An 18,752-nucleotide genomic window follows, 5' to 3' on the forward strand; every position below is an offset into this window, starting at 1 on the left:
TAGGCTTACTATGTTTTTCTTTTTCTTTTTTGGTTGTTTCCATTCTAAAAATAATAATAATAAATAAATAAATAAAATGTGCACTGTGTCTATTTTGCTTCAGATATCAATAACGTACAGTTATGCTTATAAAAAATAAAATTAAAAAAATAAACTAATTAAATTAGAGTTTTTGTCCTTAAAAATTTGTGAACTAGTGTCCACTAGGATTTGGATAGGAATTTTTTTCCCACAATTCTAAACTTCTTCCGTCGTCGATCCTTTTCCTTGAAATTTACTGATTTTTAGCCAACTTTGAGCTTTGATTCCCATCCTCCCGCACCACTGCTTCTTTATGTACAAGTTTTGGTTGACTTATTTCATTTTTTTTTTATACTAATTTGTTTTCTTTCCTTTCTATGAGAAAATGAACAGAAAATGGGGCTCAAGTAGGGGTGATAATTCGGCCCTCATGCCCTCAACCCGGCCTGACCCAACCCTAAAAAATGCTTGCAAAAGCTGGCCCTCATAGATTTGAGGGGAGGGTTGGCTCAACCCTCATGCCTATCAAGGGCGGGCTAGGGCCTAGGTTTTAGAATATGAGTTCGACCCTCATTAGGCTCTCACTTAGCCCTCATAATTGTTTTTGTTATTTTACATTACACTAGAAAGTAGACTTGTGCATACGCACAAGCTCTTTTAAAACTTTCTCAACAATTTTTTTGTTTGCTATCAATTTTCTCAACAATCATAACTATACATATATAAATTTTCTAACAAATCGTGATTCCTGTTTTCGTCGCTAATCCGTTTTAATTTTCTAACAAATTGTTTTAATCAAGTCTTAAAAACTCGTTTTAATCTCTCAACAAATTGTTTTAATTAAGTTTTAATAACCCGTTTTTTAATTGGGAGAGGGACCTCAATTTATTTTAGAAATGTGATTCCCATTTTTAATAGGAGAAGAATTTCCATTTTAATTAGAAGTATTAGATTTTTCTTTTTTAATAGGAGAGGAATTTCTATTATAATAGGAGAATGATTCCCATTCTAATTAAAAATGTTAAAATTTCTCTTTTCAATAGGAGAGAAAATCTCGTTTTAATAGGAGTTAATGACGTAAAATTTTAAGAGAGCTAGAAAAGTACCCATTGTGATATATATATATATATATATATTTATATATATATAATATATATATATATATATATATATATATATGTTTTCTACCTTAATTATCTAGGTTATATTAACTTTTTTCACTACAATTAGTATTCAATAAGGAGTAGATCGACTAGAACATAACATATACATTTTTTGTAATTAAATTAAAGAGAGGTATATAGGTTATATAAAGATAAAGTTAACATGCAATTCTAACGTAGTAACATGGTTAAGTATTGAAAATGTAAGGCTCTCATCTCTTCCACCATATATATATTTCATTTTATAAAGGTATAAAAATAAGTTTTATATCCTTAGTTGAAATTGATATACATAATCAAAAACATAATAAAAATAATTAAAACCACAAAAAAAAAAAGTAAATTAGTAGTGTATAATTTATTCATTTGGCCCTCAGAATTGAGGGCCCAGGGGCGGATAAGGGCTTGCGTATTCAGTTATGAAGACTTTTATAGTTTGAGGCCCTTTTAACACCCCTGGGCTCAAGTATTTGTTAAATGAAATATATGAACGCAGGGGAGAGCCAACTAGCTCTGGGTTCGAGTGACATTTCACCTCTAACCACAACTCATCCGCTAATTCTTCGATCAACATTATTCGGTTGGGAAAGATACTATGACTCGATGAGTGTATGACACATTAATATATAATTAATTGATGTTGGAACAATTTGGCTTTTGCGAAAAATGGATTTGATTGGATTGCTACTTGCATTACCACCACATCCTTTTCTGTAAGAGCATTTGCAATGTAGGTGATAGAGGGGGGTTTGTGAAAACTATCACCTAGTTGGGTCCAAAAGTGTTGTGCAATTTGATAGTTTTCCCAGCCCAAAACAAGGTGAACATTCCACCGAAGTTTTTCATTGACTTGTTAACTTCGACGGGATGTTGGATTCCGTCTTTTTTTTTTAAAAAAAAAATGGGTTTTTTTTTTTTTCGATTGTTAGATTCTTGATTTTTCGACTTTTTTCGGTTTTTTTAAAATTTCGGGCCGGGATGTTTCATTCCGTCCGAGTGTTTTTTCAATTTTTACGTCCGGACGGAATCCAACATCCCGTCCGAGATATTTTTTATCACCTTTGCATTGCACAGCTTCACCTTGTTTTTCACCGGATTAGTGAAAAGAGGGTGAATAAGTGATGAGGTGGCGGTTAGGGGAATTATCACCTGCATTGCAAATGCTCTAACTATTAATGAATACCATAGTAATTTTATACTTACATTGTATAGGAAAATTGAAGTTGAAGTATAGGAAAATGCATTACGAGTTTATTGACAAAGTTACACTTAAATAATCATGCTTTAGAACAAGAAGATTAATTATGTGAAAATGTCCTATGGTACACAAAAATAGTGTTCACGATTTCGAACTGGAATCTCATAATTCTTAATTTTACCGGATATTTTGGTTTTTTGAAAAAATAAAGTTCCGAAGAATTTGAAATCATTACCTATGCACAAAAGTATTCTAGCATCTATCTTAAACTTCAAACATGACAGATTAGACTGGTAAATAGGATGCTGAGCACGATGTGAATGATGGAATTTGCCACGTAAATAATTTTGATACTTGATCGAATTATCTTTTGTTTCATAATGTAATCACCTAGTAAGATACTATTTAACTCTTCTTTGTCCAAGAAAAACTGTAATTAGAATATATTCTTTCATATGATCTGGCCCAAACTGAAGTTACCGAATGAGCAGATCCACATCTAAAAAGTCCCTTTCCTTCAACTATCTTGGGATTTTCGGCTTCCTGTTAAAATAAGGGATAAATGTGGGGTTGCTCATAGAGCACGTCGCCATGAGTAACATCTACTGCAAGCAAGATGTGCACGTATAGAGGTCGTTTCAAAAGCGTTTTTTAAAAAGGAAATCCTCATCTCTCAGAGTATCAAGCAATGCAACAAATATCACCAAAACTAGCAAGGGCGGAAACAAAAAATTCATGTTGGGCCAAGCTAAATTTTAGACAAAAAATGCGTGGGTTTTCCTAAGGACCATTTTCGGCCTTAGTAGTTCACGTGGGAGTTTTTGAATGTTATTCGACCCTTATTTTTAAGGATTAAGTGGGATTACAGCATCTTAGTAGCTTACTAATAATAACTCTCTTATACACAGCGCCTAGTTCAATCCTCGCTCCATTACAATGTTGATAAGTTATTCGGGCTCTTAGGTACACCTGAAGTCACACTCAACTGGTTGTTCTATAGATCGTGGATTGATACTGAAGAAAGACAACTAGTCAACTAATATATTAGGCCCTAATACAGTAATACTCATTAGGATTCCAATTCTCGTCCTCACCAAGTTACCATGCTCCCGAAGCGCCGAAGCTTCTTTGAATGCATATTCAAAGTTTCCACACCCGATTGTTGGGCCCCAGTTGAACTAATGCCCAAGCCGCTCCTTATTGGATAATTTCATATTCATAATTCACTCGGTAGCTGGGCCTAAGCTAAACTAAATCCTAATGTTTGTATCTTAACTTTTACAGTTTTACCACTCATCAGATCAGAAACATCAAACATAATACATGTAGGAACTAGGATCAACTTCGATTTTCTCACAGATTTCATTAGATGACTCCGCTTCTATGGATGCCGAAGATACTTCACTGCCCAGCCAAATAGGAACAAATTATCATACAATGAAACATCCAACCATTGGGTCTTTGCCTGAACAAAAAACCCAACCTGGTACATCTGGCACCAGCTCCTATATTACGTACAATGGAGATGCCTAAGTCGTCCATGAAAGAACAGTAAAGAGTTTTTTTAGTTTTTGGCCCATGTGATAATAGGATAATTAGACTTTGGCCCACCCTTAATTCAATATTAGGTTTTGGCCCATCTAAAATTTCACACCACCACTTCTTACCAATGAAGCACGGACACGGACATTGACGCGGCGACACATCCACATCTGAAAAAAGTAGGTCGCAGACATAACAAGGATGTGAATATTAAATAAAATTTAAAAATTTATTTGTATTTATGTAGCATTGGGTTTAGGGTCATATATCATAATGTATAAAGATTCAAAACTACAAGAACAATAAAAAGAGTAGTTGTTGGGGGCGAGAGACTTTGCAGACTTTTGGAGACGATTTATGAAATCTGTTTATTTGCTTAGACTAGACTATTATTAGGTCATCCAAATTAGAATTGTTCTTTTGGGATTTTTCATTTCCTTTTATTCCATTCCAGTCGTAATGAGCGTCCATGATGTGTCCAATCTACATCCATACCACATCCAAATTGTTGTGTCACGTGGGACGCATCTGATGCGTGTCCAACACCGGCACAGTGAAATTTTTGTAGTGTCCGTGCTTTAGAGCTTCTAACATTCAAAGTTTTTTAATGGTCAACAAGGTCAAAGGTTAGTTAATGGGCCAAGACCTAATATTGAATTAAGGGTGGGCCAAAGTCTAATTACCCTGTTATCACATGGGCCAAAAACTAAAAAACCCAACAGTAAACTAGCCTATAGTTGATCTAGGATTAAAAAGAGTGAGAAATTCTTCTTCTAAGAGCATTCCCAATGCAGTCGACTATTATTCATTTCCACGTAGGCAATATTTCTCCTTTTTTCCACCGTTTTGGTGAAAAACAAAGTGAAGCTGCCCAATGCAAAGGTGAATATTAATTTCGGACGGGATGTTAGATTTTCTCTGGACGTAAAAAAAAAAAAAACGCTCCGGACAGAATGAAACATTATGTCTGAAATTTTAAAAAAAAAAACCGAAAAATCACGCGAGACGGAATGAAACTGTCCGAAAAAAAACTTATTTTTAAAAAACACAAGACGGAATCCAACATCCCGTCCGAAGTTCACAACTCAACCACTATCTCGGTTGAAGGTTTCACCTTCGTTTTGACTTGGGAAAATAGTCACCACCATATTCACCTTTGCATTGGGCAAAAGTTTTGAACAAAAAAAAGGTGAATAAAGTCACAAACCCACCGTATCCTGGGAATGCTCTAATGTCAAGACCACACTAGGAACACTGGGGACTAGAGGAGGGGTTCAGAGAAGTACACGCAACTCCATTATCTGAAAATAATGCGTCAGGCGGCATGTAAATGTTCGTTAGAAGTAGAATCATATCAAGCAATCAGGTTCCCTATAATTTTGCAGCAAATATGGACTCTCATTTTCGCTACAATAAAACAGAATATTGGAATAATGATTCGGGGTGGATGCCTCCCCGAGGCCCTGCCACAATTTGATCGTCTTATCATTCAAATTGTTATAAGAGCATGAGATTCTGTAAAACTACTGAAAAGAAGGACCGTTCACTGAATATGCTCTTATCAATAAGAACATGGTTCTTGAAAGTGGCAGTATTTATTGGCTTGTTGCAAGTGCCATAGAACACTAACAGGACCAAACATCACATCGGGGACTTCACTATGGGCATAAGAAGCATGCATTCTGAAAGCAACAGCTAGAAATAAATTTTCTTTAAGAAATGTCAAATGAGTGTAATTTTTAGTGTACCAATTCTTTGTGTACATACATGTAATATGGTTATTCAGTTAACATGACGCACCAATTAATTAACACCGGGGAATTGGGTTACGACCCTCCTAAGCCTAGCTTTACGTCGATGGATGCGAACACTAAAAGAGCTATTTGGTTTGGGAGTATGCAACCCAATTCCCTTGTGTAGCTAGCATCATTTCCCCTATTTATTTCTCTCTTCACATAATTGTACAGGCATGAACATTGTCATCATTAAAAAGATTAGCAGTATGGTCGTCAATGATGATGGAGTGTGGGGGATCAGGAAAGTATCCATGGAACTCACTCTCATTATAACCATGCCTATAGTAGTTATATGTGGATGAGTATGTAGTATCTTCAAGGTAATGAGTTGCATATGGATGATACCCCCCGTCGTAAGGATGGGGCCAAAATTCCGCCTTCCTTCCAGTGCGTCTCGCCACCTTGAGTACCTTCCTTCGATCAATATACCCCATCACTGTTACTTTCTGATTATCCATGTCTATATCCAAGCTATCAACACCTGTTGAAAACAGAATATAAACAATCACCTAGTGCATATTTATTCATGCAATTTTCATGAATGTACGTAGAAAATTGATAGATCAACAGTAAACAGTGAACCCTGCATGTGCTTGAACAAGTAAATTAATCAACACAAAAGAAAGAACGTCGTCTTGCCATCTAATTTGGAGATTGCTTTTCTAATCCTTCTCTGGCAACCATCACAATCCATATGAACCAAAAGCTCCACAGTCTAACAATATATATACTTTCAAATGTTAAAAATTAAATTATCAAACTGGGATCACTTATGAAGAACTAGCTCAAATGAAAGCGAAATCCAAATTTGTATCATACTTACTGATATGGCATTGGCTGGCTCTGGTTTCCTGAAACATCCGAACATTGTTTCACGAGCGTAGAGGATAAAAGAACAAGTTGAATGAGTGAGTAAGAAGCTAGCTAGCTTATGTTCTGTTGCCTTCATTTTATATACATATATGAGACATGCTAAAAAGGTACCAATATTCTTGACTAGAAAGTTCTTGCGTTTTGTACAGGGAAAAAAAATACTTGTATAATCATGGCTAAGGTAGCGGATCCTAGTGTTTAGTTGTTGTAAGACTTGGGTTGTACGTCCACATGTGTGTTGGATTAGGACTCAAGTCTCCAGTGGATCTAAAACACTTAGAGAGATTGATCCGGATAAGAAACAACCACATCTCTTTATCCCTATATATTTAGCTCCTAAATTCCCATTGTCACTTTTAACTCTCTCTCAATTCAATTATTGGCAAGCAAGCTCTTTAGGGTTTTATAGGCGTGAAAACAAAACCACTATTCTAGTATCGTGGCTTTGATCATCAACAATTCCGCTTCCGCTTTTGATCTCACTGTTCTATTTGGACAAAAGGTATGTGTTATATTGTCTTTAGTTGTTTACACCGTAATAATTGTTATATCGTGCTTTATGTAGTGAAAATACTGAAATTGCAGTCTGTCTAATATAGGGATGGCATTGTATTTAATAAACGTAGTGCGGTTACTTTATTTACTTTATTATAGAAATTAGACCTGTGCATACGCACCGACTCTTTTAAAAACTTGATCAACAATCATAACTATACATATAGAAATTTTTAAACAAATAGTTATGGGTTAAATGCATAGATGGGTAACGAACTATACACGAAATCAAACATTGGTGTATAAACTTTTTTTTAAGCAAATTTGGGTAACGAAGTGTACCACGTTTTGCAATGTTTGATTCTATTTCATTTCCGTCCAATTTTTTCATACGTGTCAAGTTTTTTCATACATGGTAGATTGCCACTAGATCGCCACATAGGAAAATAAATGACACAAAATTAGAGAAAAAGAAAAAAAAAACTTGACACGTGTGAAAAAAATGGACAGAAGTGAAACATAACCCAACATTGCAAAATGTGGTACACTTCGTTATCCAAATTTGCTAAAAAAAAAGTTTATACACCAATGTTTGATTTCGTGTATAGTTCGTTACCCATCTATGCATTTTTTTCAATAGTTATTCATGTTTTCGTCGCTAACCGGTTTTAATTTCCTAACAAATTGTTTTAATTAAGTCTTAAAAACCTGTTTTAGTTTATCAACAAATTGTTTTAATTAAGTTTTAAAACCCCGTTTTTTAATTGGGGGAGGGTTTCCATTTTAATTTAAAAGTGTAATTCCCTTTTTAATTAGAAGTGCTAGATTTTTCTTTTTCAATAGGAAAATATTCCCATTATAATAGGAAAAATATTTCCATTTTAATTAGAAGTGCTAGAATTTATTTTTTCAATAAGAGATGAATTCCCGTTTTAATAGGAGTTGATGACGTGGAATTTTAAGAGAGCTGAAAAAAAAAATACCCCTTGTGGGAGCTTTAATATTAAATGAGATTAGGCTTGAAGCCAAATGTTCCAATTTAATTTTGGATAAAAGACACAACTTTTTCTAATTATATAAAAAGCCCATCCGGTCAATTTATTAGTAATATTACAAATTTGTACCTCACCCCATCTTCTCTAAACATAAATCTAAATAGTTTGAAAAAAAAAAAAAACAAACCTTTCCCCCAAATTGAATTGAAAGTTTGAAATGTGTAACATGGAAATTCAAAATGAAGAAATTAATGACGATTCCACCGATTTTGTGCAATAAAAACCGAAATCTACTCGAAACAAAAGACAACCAACTACTACAAATGTGAAAAACTAAATTTAAAATCTCTCTATCTCTCTTTCTCCTTATATATATATGTTTAATTTCAGTTTTATTTTGTGCTTTGGTTGAATGAATTTGTTTCTTGCTTAGATGAACATAAAACTTAACTGTTCGTTGATGCTTGTTGTTTGATTTTACATGTTGTTTTCAACTGTTAACTCCCACTACAACATGAGTGTTGCAATGTCAATTATCACTGCAACATGGATGTAGCATAGTCAATTACAATTCCAACAACCACTGTCAACTCTTACTGCAATATGGATATTACACTATCAATTACTACTGCGACATGAATGTTGCACAGTCAATTGCTACTGCAACAATCATTGTCAACTCCTACTGCAACATGAATATTGCATTGTCAATTACCACTACAACATAGATGTTACACTGTCACCTCTACTGCAAGATGGATGTTGCACTATTACATTGATATCAAATAATTGAGATTACATGCACTCATATATAAATGTTAAAGAACTTAATGGCTATACACAATTGAAAGTGCACTTATTACTTTTGATTCAAATGTACTCTAAGTATTGTCGTGATGAAGTTAACATAAAAAGAATGGATCTTTAGCTAAAAAAGGTAGAGCACTTGGGAGAAGAATCCTAAGAGGATGGTGGTTCAAATCCACCAATATTCTTTTATATGTGTATATAACATTATTTTTGTAATATCGTTTATCAGGTGTACTGTGTGCTTACAATTGTGTAACATCTATATTTTTAAAAGAATCTTCCAATTGTCGACGTTTACAATTATCGACGGTCACAAGCAGCTGGTGGTGGCTTGCTCTTAAATGCTAGTATCCTATGTTTGTTCATGTTGAATACCTCAGTCAGTTGCTTCCTAAATTCCAAGTTTCCAACAAATGGGTTTAACTTTGTCTGCATTATGAGTACATGATTCCAAAGACAAAAGCACTCAGTTTAAAAGGAGAAGTCTCCTCTAAAAGAGATGGGTTCAAAAAAAGTAAGTCTCACGCATGGTTCTTGTGCAATATCCCACTGCAACATGGATAGATGTTGCACTCTCAACTCCTACAGTAATATGAATGTTGCACTATCAATTATGACTGCAACATGAATGTTGCACAGTTAATGACGGCTGCAATATGGATGATGCACTCTCAACTCCTATAGCAACATGAATGTTGCAACATGAATAATGTTGCACTGTCAATTACGATTGCAACATGAATAATGTTGCACTGTCAATGACGACTGCAACATGAATGTTGCACTCTCAACTCCTACAACAACATGAATGTTGTATTGTCAATTACGACTGCAACATGTATGTTGCACTCTGCAATATTATGAATGTTGCACTGTCAATTATGACTGTACCATAGATGTTGCACTCTACAACATGAATGTTACACTGTCAATTATGATTGCATGCAACATGGATGTTGCACTCTCAATTACGACTGCAACATAAATGTTGCATTGTTAATGACGACTGCAACATGAATCATTTCACAGACTATGAAATTCCATTATAACAAATGAAAAATAAAATAAACCAACTAGCGAATAATCTCAAATGAGTATTGTGTGATGATCTTTCCTAATCTAGAAACACAAATATTTTGTTGATGATCAAAGAACAATGTGAAGTATTGGATCAAGAAGAAGATCGAAGAGATGTAGAAGATGATGAGTCGAACCACGTTCTTTAATGGCTGCCTATGTATCCTGTGAATAGGAATCAAACTCAAAGCGTAGTTCAACTATTATATTTATAAGAATAGATGAGGTTTCCCAATTAGTGTTTAACTAGGAGACCGTCTCTTGTTAAGTATCATCTTGATGAATAGATGAGGTTTCCCGGCCAATTAGTGTTTAACTAGGAGACTGTCTCTTGTTAAGTATCATCTTGATGAATAGATGAGGTTTCCCTGCCAATTAGTATTTAACTAGGAGACCGTCTCTTGTTAAGTCTCATCTTGACTATTCTAGAAGCCCTATATTTCCCAAGTTAAATAGGTCACCTTTATTGACTTAAACAACATAAAAACATGTTTAGGTTCGGAGTAGTAGTTAGAGCTCTGAGCCTAGTAGTTGAGCTCCGGATTTGGAGTTCATAGTTAGGAGTTGATTATACGAACCTACTACTCCAACTAGTTCCAAAGCCTACGAACCTGCTCCGAACCTAGAAGTTGAGTTTCGAATTTTGAGTTCATAGTTAGGAGTTTGTTATACAAACCTACTACTCCAACTAGTTCCAAAGCCCACGAACCTGCTCCGAACCTAGTAGTTGAGTTCCGGATTTGGAGTTCATAGTCAGGAATTGGTTCTCCGAGCCTACTATTCCGGCCAACCAGTTCCGAACCTTCAATTCTCCGAGCCTACTCCAACCAATTCCGAACCTCCTCTTCTTATTTCACTCCTGAACCTAGGAGGTGAGTTAGTCAAGACCTGGACTTAAAGTGTGTTCTGTTCTGGTACTTCCTATCCACACTAAGACCATACCCGAGCGTTAAGAAGATGTTGTCACGTGTCACATATTTATTTGCTAAAATATGTACACACAGATGCCCCTCTTTTTTCTTCATGGGTTGTAATTTGAACTCTTAAGGAAAAAGGGTAAAAAGGTAGACGCTCGTCACATCGCGCAATCATATAAAAAGAAGTGAGCAATATACCTCTATCTGTTCCTTGAAATTTTTATACAAAATTGACCATTATCGCAGCTAAAGGAACAAGTCCGAACATACAATGACCACGACTCGGACTGGTTTTATAATAAACTGGACTTGAACATATGAGGACTTTTCCAAATCATCATGACCCGGACTTGGATAGATAAACTCCATCTATATAGCATGCATATATAGATCATTTATGTCAAGCGTAGGAACTGTAACTCTTTTTTTTTACTACCCGGACTTGGATAAATCCAAACCGGCCTCATGATAACCCGGACCAGAGCACATGCCGCGCAAGACCCGGACTTGAGATTAAAAAGGAAATCACTAAATCAGCACATGTGATCTGACCCAAAACTAATTATCTTTGTTTTCATTTACGCACGTCCGGACATGGGCTCACATCCCATAAGCCCATAATTGTTCACTTCCCTTGTATAGTTATACCCTTCGGCTTCTTTGTTAGTCCTAACATTTCAGAATTGTGAAATAAAATATCAGGCACCCACACTTACCCATCCGGAGTTGGGAATACTTGAGTCGGGAATACTTGAGTAGGAGATGTGAAGCCCACTACTCATTCGGAATTGAGTCGTCATCCGGAAGAGAGAATAAAGGAAATTCTTGACTTCACGTCCTTCCTTGAATCCTTTTCATGTATCTATTTGGATAGCTCCTTTGTAAACACTATATAGGTTCCTTGCTAGCTGCCATTAGTACCTTAAATCCATAGTTTCCCCATTGACAATTTCTTAAACTTCCAGGTGCTTGCTTGTTGTTTTAGAAAATAACTTGCTTCTTCACTGTCGATTGATTCCGTTGAAAACAGAAAACAAGCACTGAAGATTTTCTTGCAGAACTTGAGTTATTGGTTGCTTTGAAGACCTCCATACACAAGGTGTTGAACCTGTTCTTTCTTTTATTGCTACCATATTGGATTCAAAGGAAAGTAGGTATACTGCAGTCGTTTTTCTCTTTCTTTCCCTGATTGAGAGTTTGAGTCCAAAGTGTGTTAAGGTTTGCATAGAAGAACTTGAAGTTTTGGGTGTCAACAGCCACATTTTCCTTTCTAAAGTTGAACAGGCAATTCTGGCTTTTCTACCACCACTTCCAATTCCGAATATATCCTTTTGACTGTGCACTCTTAATCAACTTTCAATGTCTCACCCATCAGCTTCGGGTCCTTTAAATAGCAAGGCAGTTTTGGATTCAGTACCGGGCAATGTCGTTTCAAGTTCAATTGCTATAGCAGTTCCAGGTTATAGAGCAATTACCGATGTTCCTCTTTCGACCGCGCTGAAAACTAAAATCCCCACTTTTTATTGGAATATTATTCCATTCGGTGATATTTCGGATTTGGGAAAGATCAGTAACACATTTGCAATTCCAAAAGAAATCAAAATTGAATATCCATGGACTGCCGACCTTGGAACCGATGAAAGTCCCTCAATATTCCTTGGACTGCTGAAAGATGGACTCCGACTCCCCTTGCCTTCGTTTATGGCAGATGCCCTCGAGTACTTCCAAGTCTCGATCAAAAGAATAATGTCTTGGTTTGTTCACAACCGTCACATACATGCACATATTGGGCAGAAAGCACAATATATTGGTGACTTAAGGAAATTGAAGTTTTGGTAGCCAATAACCACATTAAGAACTTAAACAATCAGTTCCAGTGTTGGTCAGTACTCAGTATCGGCTTTTCTAGTGAACCAGCATGTCAATATTGATCAAGTTAGTACCGTTGCTATCACTGCGTATTCCCAAATCCAATGTCTCACCAATCAATGTTGGGCTTTTCAATCGACAAATTAAAACAGTTCTGAATCTAGTACTGGGCAATGCTATATATTGTCGAGGTAGTTCCGGATATGTTAAGTTACAATGCAATTCGGATAGGCCGGGTACTATAGTTGACAATATAGTTTCGGATTCTTTCGTCCACAAAACAGTTTCGGGTTTGTTACTCGAGAGAACAGTACCGAACTTGGACTTTTTGTGTTCCTTATTAACTAGGAAGTGGAGTTCCGAACTTAGACAAGTTCCGAAAGTGGAGTTCCAGGCAAGCTAGGAAGTGGTGTTCCGAACGTGGAGTTCTAGACTAGCTAGGAAGTGGAGTTTCGAACTTGGACAAGTTCCGAACGTGGAGTTCCTGACTAGCTAGGAAGTGAAATTCCGAACTTGGACAAGTTCCGAACGTGGAGTTTCAGACTAGTTAGGAAGTAGAGTTTCGAACGTGGAGTTCCTAACTAGCTAGGAAGTGGAGTTTGGAACTTGGACAAGTTCCAAACGTGAAGTTCCAGACTAGCTAGGAAGTGGTGTTCTTTTCTCCTTATTTGCATAAATATGTATACACAGATGCCCTACTTTTCTGTCATACGATGGTTGCACATTCGACCGTTGAGGGAAAATGACAAAAGTGTTGAATTATATTTTATACAAATTCATATTCCGAATCTTAGAAAAACAAGGTTTTGTAGGAAAATAGGGTTTGTCCCCGTGTCAATTCCTGTAAATACCTTTAGTTTTGTTAAGAAATAAGACTTTGTAGGAACGTAGGGTGTGCCCTGTATTATTTCCTGTAGAGTCCTTAAATGATCTGATATCTAATGCATAAAACGACACTTATAAGCATAAGGCATTAGAACTGCTCTTAGGAGGATAAATTAAAATCCAAGCTAAGTTAAACTTTCTCCATCACACGGGGAACAACACGTGAGATCTTTCACTCATCATCCCGAGAAAGCTTTCTAAAGGTTTTGATACAACTTTGGCCAACATATGGGATCTCTCACCCAACATCCAAAAAGTATCCCAACAGAAAATTATAAAAGAAACAATGCTCTGAAAAGAGAAATATAACTTTTATTGAGAATTGATTGGCATAGATCATGCCCCAAACATAGTGGAAGCAGATCCAAATTTGTGAAAATTTTGTCTCTTAGAAGCTAAGAGTAGTGTAACATTACTTGGAAACAGTACATGTTAGCATCGAGATTCACCGTTGGAGGATCTTTCATGAACATCTTGTTCCTGGTTAACTTCAAAGATGTCCTCATAAAGATAAGTTAAAGTGGTAAAGTCCTTATCCTGTGGGGGTAATTTATTACTTCCAAACGTGTCACAAGTCTTCTGTCTCTTGAACTTATCTTGATAGGAATTCCTGTCGACTAACTTGTGCTCCGACTATGGTTCCTCTGACTTCCTATCATTATAATGACTAGCAGAGCTCCTACCAATAGGAGTGGAGGTGACCCTGGTTATCACTCTTTTATGAGAAGATTCCCTATCCAATTGGTCTTCTTCCAGTTCCGCATACTTAGCGATCCGAGCCTGCAACTCTGTCATGTTCGTAGGCTCCTCTTTCTTCAAGGACATGTATAGACTAGAAGTGGGATCTAACCCCTTTCTAAAGGCCACAATGGCGAGGGTCTCATCGATGTTGTCAACATGCAATTGCACCTCGTTAAATCTTTTGGTGAAATCCCTAATACACTCGTCCTTTCGAATCTTCATGTCAAATAGTGCATCAGCAGTTTTAATGTAGGGTCGGTTGCAACTGAATTTCACAATGAAATTGATGGATAGCACCTTAAACTCGTGAATGTTGCCCCTAGGCAGCTTTGTGTATCAAGTGAGTGCCGAGTCTGTCAAACTTAAAGCAAAATACTGGCACAAATAATGATCTTTCTTAGAAAGACCCACCATTGCTTGATGATAAACGAGCACATGAGAGACCAGATCTCCTTTGCCATTAAATTTAGAGAACTCCGGTGGTTTATAATAATGAGGGATGTATCCACTCATAAAATGTTGTGAAAAAGGAGTTCCAATGTCTCCCTCGATTGCTGACTAAACAACTAACTCATCCATCTTAGTTGGTTTTGAACCTCACAGTTCCTCCAGTTTTGCACCTTGAGCTGTGTAAGAGTAGTCGGTTGATGAATTTGAGTTCTCTCGTTGTTATACCTCGGACCTGGACTCTTGTAGTTCTCATCTCGATGATAACGTGGTTCCAGATCCCAATATCGAGTGGAGGAGTTTGAAAAACTGGATCGGGGAACTGAGGGATTCCGAGGCAATGAAGGTTCCCTTGGAACTGAAAGTCTTCTTCTTACCAAGGGTGACCTTGATAGTTATGGATTCCGGGAAAACACATTCGGACGTCCATCCCTCATACCTCTAGAACTTGAATACCAAGAGAAGTCAGTTCCGTGTGAACTCGAGTGTCGGGTTGGATCCAATTCCAGATTATAATCCGAATCTGGTTAATTGCTATGATACCCAACGAAGTAAGGGATATACCTCTAGAACTTGAATCCCTCACCATGGTCGAGACTTGGTGGCCAAAACTGCCCCCTCGAGTTTCCATTAGTAGGCAATACTTTTGGAGGTGAACGACCCTCCTTCGTACGGTAGTAGTCTTGGAAAAAATGCAAATGAGCCTCCTGCCAACCACGTTCTGCCATCACAACATCCATAACGGCTTGGTTGGTTATGGCAGATTGGGGAGTATCGTTGTTAGGCTCATCTTCTTCACGTCCCTGTCCAAAATGTTGATCTCCTCTATGTTCAGATTGTCTTTGAGAAGTAACATGTGGGTTATTGATCTCGTTATTCCCCTCATTATCTTGATTCGCGTTGGCTCTTGTAGTAACCATGATTTTGAATCAAAGTGAAGAAAAGAATTATTATTTTTTTTTAAAGAACAACAAACCAAAGAAAAATTGGTGGGTAGGAAAACCTAGAATCGAAAAAATTTCGACCAAGAAATCAAATCAATTCTGTATGGTGTCCCCACAGACGGCGCCAATTGTGTGATGATCTTTCCTAATCTAGAAACACAAATATTTTGTTGATGATCAAAGAACAATGTGAAGTATTGGATCAAGAAGAAGATCGAAGAGATGTAGAAGATGATGAGTCGAACCACATTCTTTAATGGCTGCCTATGTATCCTGTGAATAGGAATCAAACTCAAAGCGTAGTTAAACTATTATATTTATAAGAATAGATGAGGTTTCCCAATTAGTGTTTAACTAGGAGACCGTCTCTTGTTAAGTATCATCTTGATGAATAGATGAGGTTTCCGGCCAATTAGTGTTTAACTAGGAGACTGTCTCTTGTTAAGTATCATCTTGATGAATAGATGAGGTTTCCATGCCAATTAGTATTTAACTAGGAGACCGTCTCTTGTTAAGTCTCATCTTGACTCTTCTAGAAGCCCTATGTTTCCCAAGTTAAATAGGTCTCCTTTATTGACTTAAACAACATAAAAACATGTTTAGGTTCGGAGTAGTAGTTAGAGCTCCGGATTTGGAGTTCATAGTTAGGAGTTGATTATACGAACCTACTACTCCAACTAGTTCCAAAGCCTACGGACCTGCTCCGAACCTAGTAGTTGAGTTCCGGACTAGTTCCAAAGCCTACGAACCTGCTCCGAACCTAGAAGTTGAGTTTTGAATTTTGAGTTCATAGTTAGGAGTTTGTTATACAAACCTACTACTCCAACTAGTTCCAAAGCCCACGAACCTGCTCCGAACCTAGTAGTTGAGTTCCGGATTTGGAGTTCATAGTCAGGAATTAGTTCCCCGAGCCTACTATTCCGGCCAACCAGTTCCGAACCTTCAATTCTCCGAGCCTACTCCAACCAATTCCGAACCTCCTCTTCTTATTTCAGTCCTGAACCTAGGAGGTGAGTTAGTCAAGACCTGGACTTAAAGTGTGTTCTGTTCTGGTACTTCCTACCCACACTAAGACCATACCCGAGCGTTAAGAAGATGTTGTCACATGTCACATATTTATTTGCTAAAATATGTACACACAAGTATCAACATTCAATAAAAATATACAATGAGTATCAATTTCTCATTAACAAATGTCAGAAAACCAAACTTAAAAATCTCAATTAAGATAACAAAAAAAAATATCGTTTGCCGAGAACATCAAAATTGATCACAGACTAACGAATCACACCGGTGCTTTCAATTATTTTCTTCTTGGGTCTACCAGGATCAATCTTCGAACTACACAGAAAAACCGCAGGAGAATCAAGCATGCGTCTTGGCATAGAACCATTCAAAACTGGCTTGATAGAATGTGAGTAACATTGCCTAAACGCGATCACATTATATCCTTCATCAATGTAGCCATAACATTGGCTAAATGCGATCATCGTATATCCTTCATCACCCTTACTACCAATATAGGCGATAACATGTATGCAAGGGAAATTATCGATACGCCAATAGTTACAAGTACATGTTCTATTCATCAAATCAACTGAATGCATAGATGGAACTAGGGGGTGCATGTGGGGGCGGTCGCACCCCCTAGACTTTGAAAAGCTCCACTACTACGTAAGTCATTGTCGAGAAAAATATCCCAAGTTTGAATGAATAACATAGCTATAAACTAGAAACTGATTTTCATTGGATCTAACCACCCTCAAAGTCCTTGCAACTTCAACCTTGCTAGCTAATACTATCTCCATTTTTGGACATAAAATGGAATTCTATTTCATAGACTCCTCCAATATGTTCCAACTCATTTCCATGATTCCAAAAAGCATAGGAGTAATAGGCAGGAAATGCTCCTTAGTGATCCATGCATTGAAACATTTAGCTAGTGTTGAGCATATCTCATTGTATCTAGCATCGCGGAAGTATGTATTATTTGCCCAATTTTCCAATCTAATATCTGTGACAAATACAGGAAAATAATTACCACAAAATCCAAAACAACAACAACAAATTCAAAATTTCAACAACACTATACCGTATTTAAAAGCGACTCAATCTTGAAGAAGTAAATCTTTGCGCACTAACACAAGTTACCATTGTCGAACAATCTCTAGACACAACTACAATATGAACTCTACCAATTTGTACATTAACAACACCCATCTCCTTAATACAACAACCCTTTTTCTCTTTTGCTCCTTAGATAATATCCTTAGTTCTTGCCACATAAAACCCTAAAAAATTGTAATTCAATTAATAAGATAAAACCCTAATTCATAATAAATTAAAAGTTCTACCTTGAGAATGAGCAAGAATTAAAGTTAGAGGGTTTTCTAATACTGCTAATGGATGTGTTGGTGGGTTTTGAAGATCAAAAGTGAAAGGTTGAGGTTTTAAAGGATTGGAATGACCAATTTTTTTGAATAGCAAGTCTTCTAATTCTTTGAAGTCTCATTCTTTTACTTCTTTGTCTAATTGGATGACACTCTTTTCTTCTTCTTCTTTCGTTTATGTCATTGGAATTGAAGTTTAATGTGTTCAATTTTGGGATTTTGAAGAAATGAATAAGAAATACCGTAAAAGGGTATATATGGTATTTTGAAAAAACAAATAAGGTACGGTTGGTTTTTTCTCGCGACTTTCCAAAAATGAAACCTTTATTTCACACTTTTAAAAAATAGGTGGGCATTAGACGTAATTCATAAAGTCAACAGGTTTTAGGCTAATAAAGACTAGAATCAGGGTTTTGAATTATGTAATATTAATTCGAAAGTAGATCTGTGAATATGCACCGACTCTTTTAAAAACTTGCTCAACAATCATAACTATACATATAAATTTTTTCTAATAAATCGTGATTCCTGTTTTCGTCAATTAATTTAATCAAGTCTTAAAACCCGTTTTAATTTGTCAACAAATTGT

At 36.5% G+C, this 18,752-nt stretch overlaps 1 protein-coding gene across 1 annotated transcript; it reads right to left on the minus strand.

Annotated features, from left to right (window-relative positions):
• Positions 1–5,625: 5,625 nt before the first annotated feature.
• LOC147490183 (heavy metal-associated isoprenylated plant protein 45-like) lies at positions 5,626–6,699 on the minus strand. Its single transcript, XM_086572980.1, has 3 exons — positions 6,544–6,699; positions 6,360–6,435; positions 5,626–6,201 (listed from the first exon to the last, which is right to left on the minus strand). The coding sequence occupies exons 1-3, from the start codon at positions 6,667–6,669 to the stop codon at positions 5,876–5,878; spliced, it is 528 nt and encodes a 175-aa protein (XP_086429106.1). The 5' UTR covers positions 6,670–6,699; the 3' UTR covers positions 5,626–5,875.
• Between the last annotated feature and the right edge of the window lie 12,053 nt (positions 6,700–18,752).

Source organism: Coptis chinensis, chromosome 7 (assembly GCF_015680905.1).
Source record: "Coptis chinensis isolate HL-2020 chromosome 7, ASM1568090v1, whole genome shotgun sequence".
In the NCBI taxonomy this organism is placed as follows: domain Eukaryota; kingdom Viridiplantae; phylum Streptophyta; class Magnoliopsida; order Ranunculales; family Ranunculaceae; genus Coptis; species Coptis chinensis.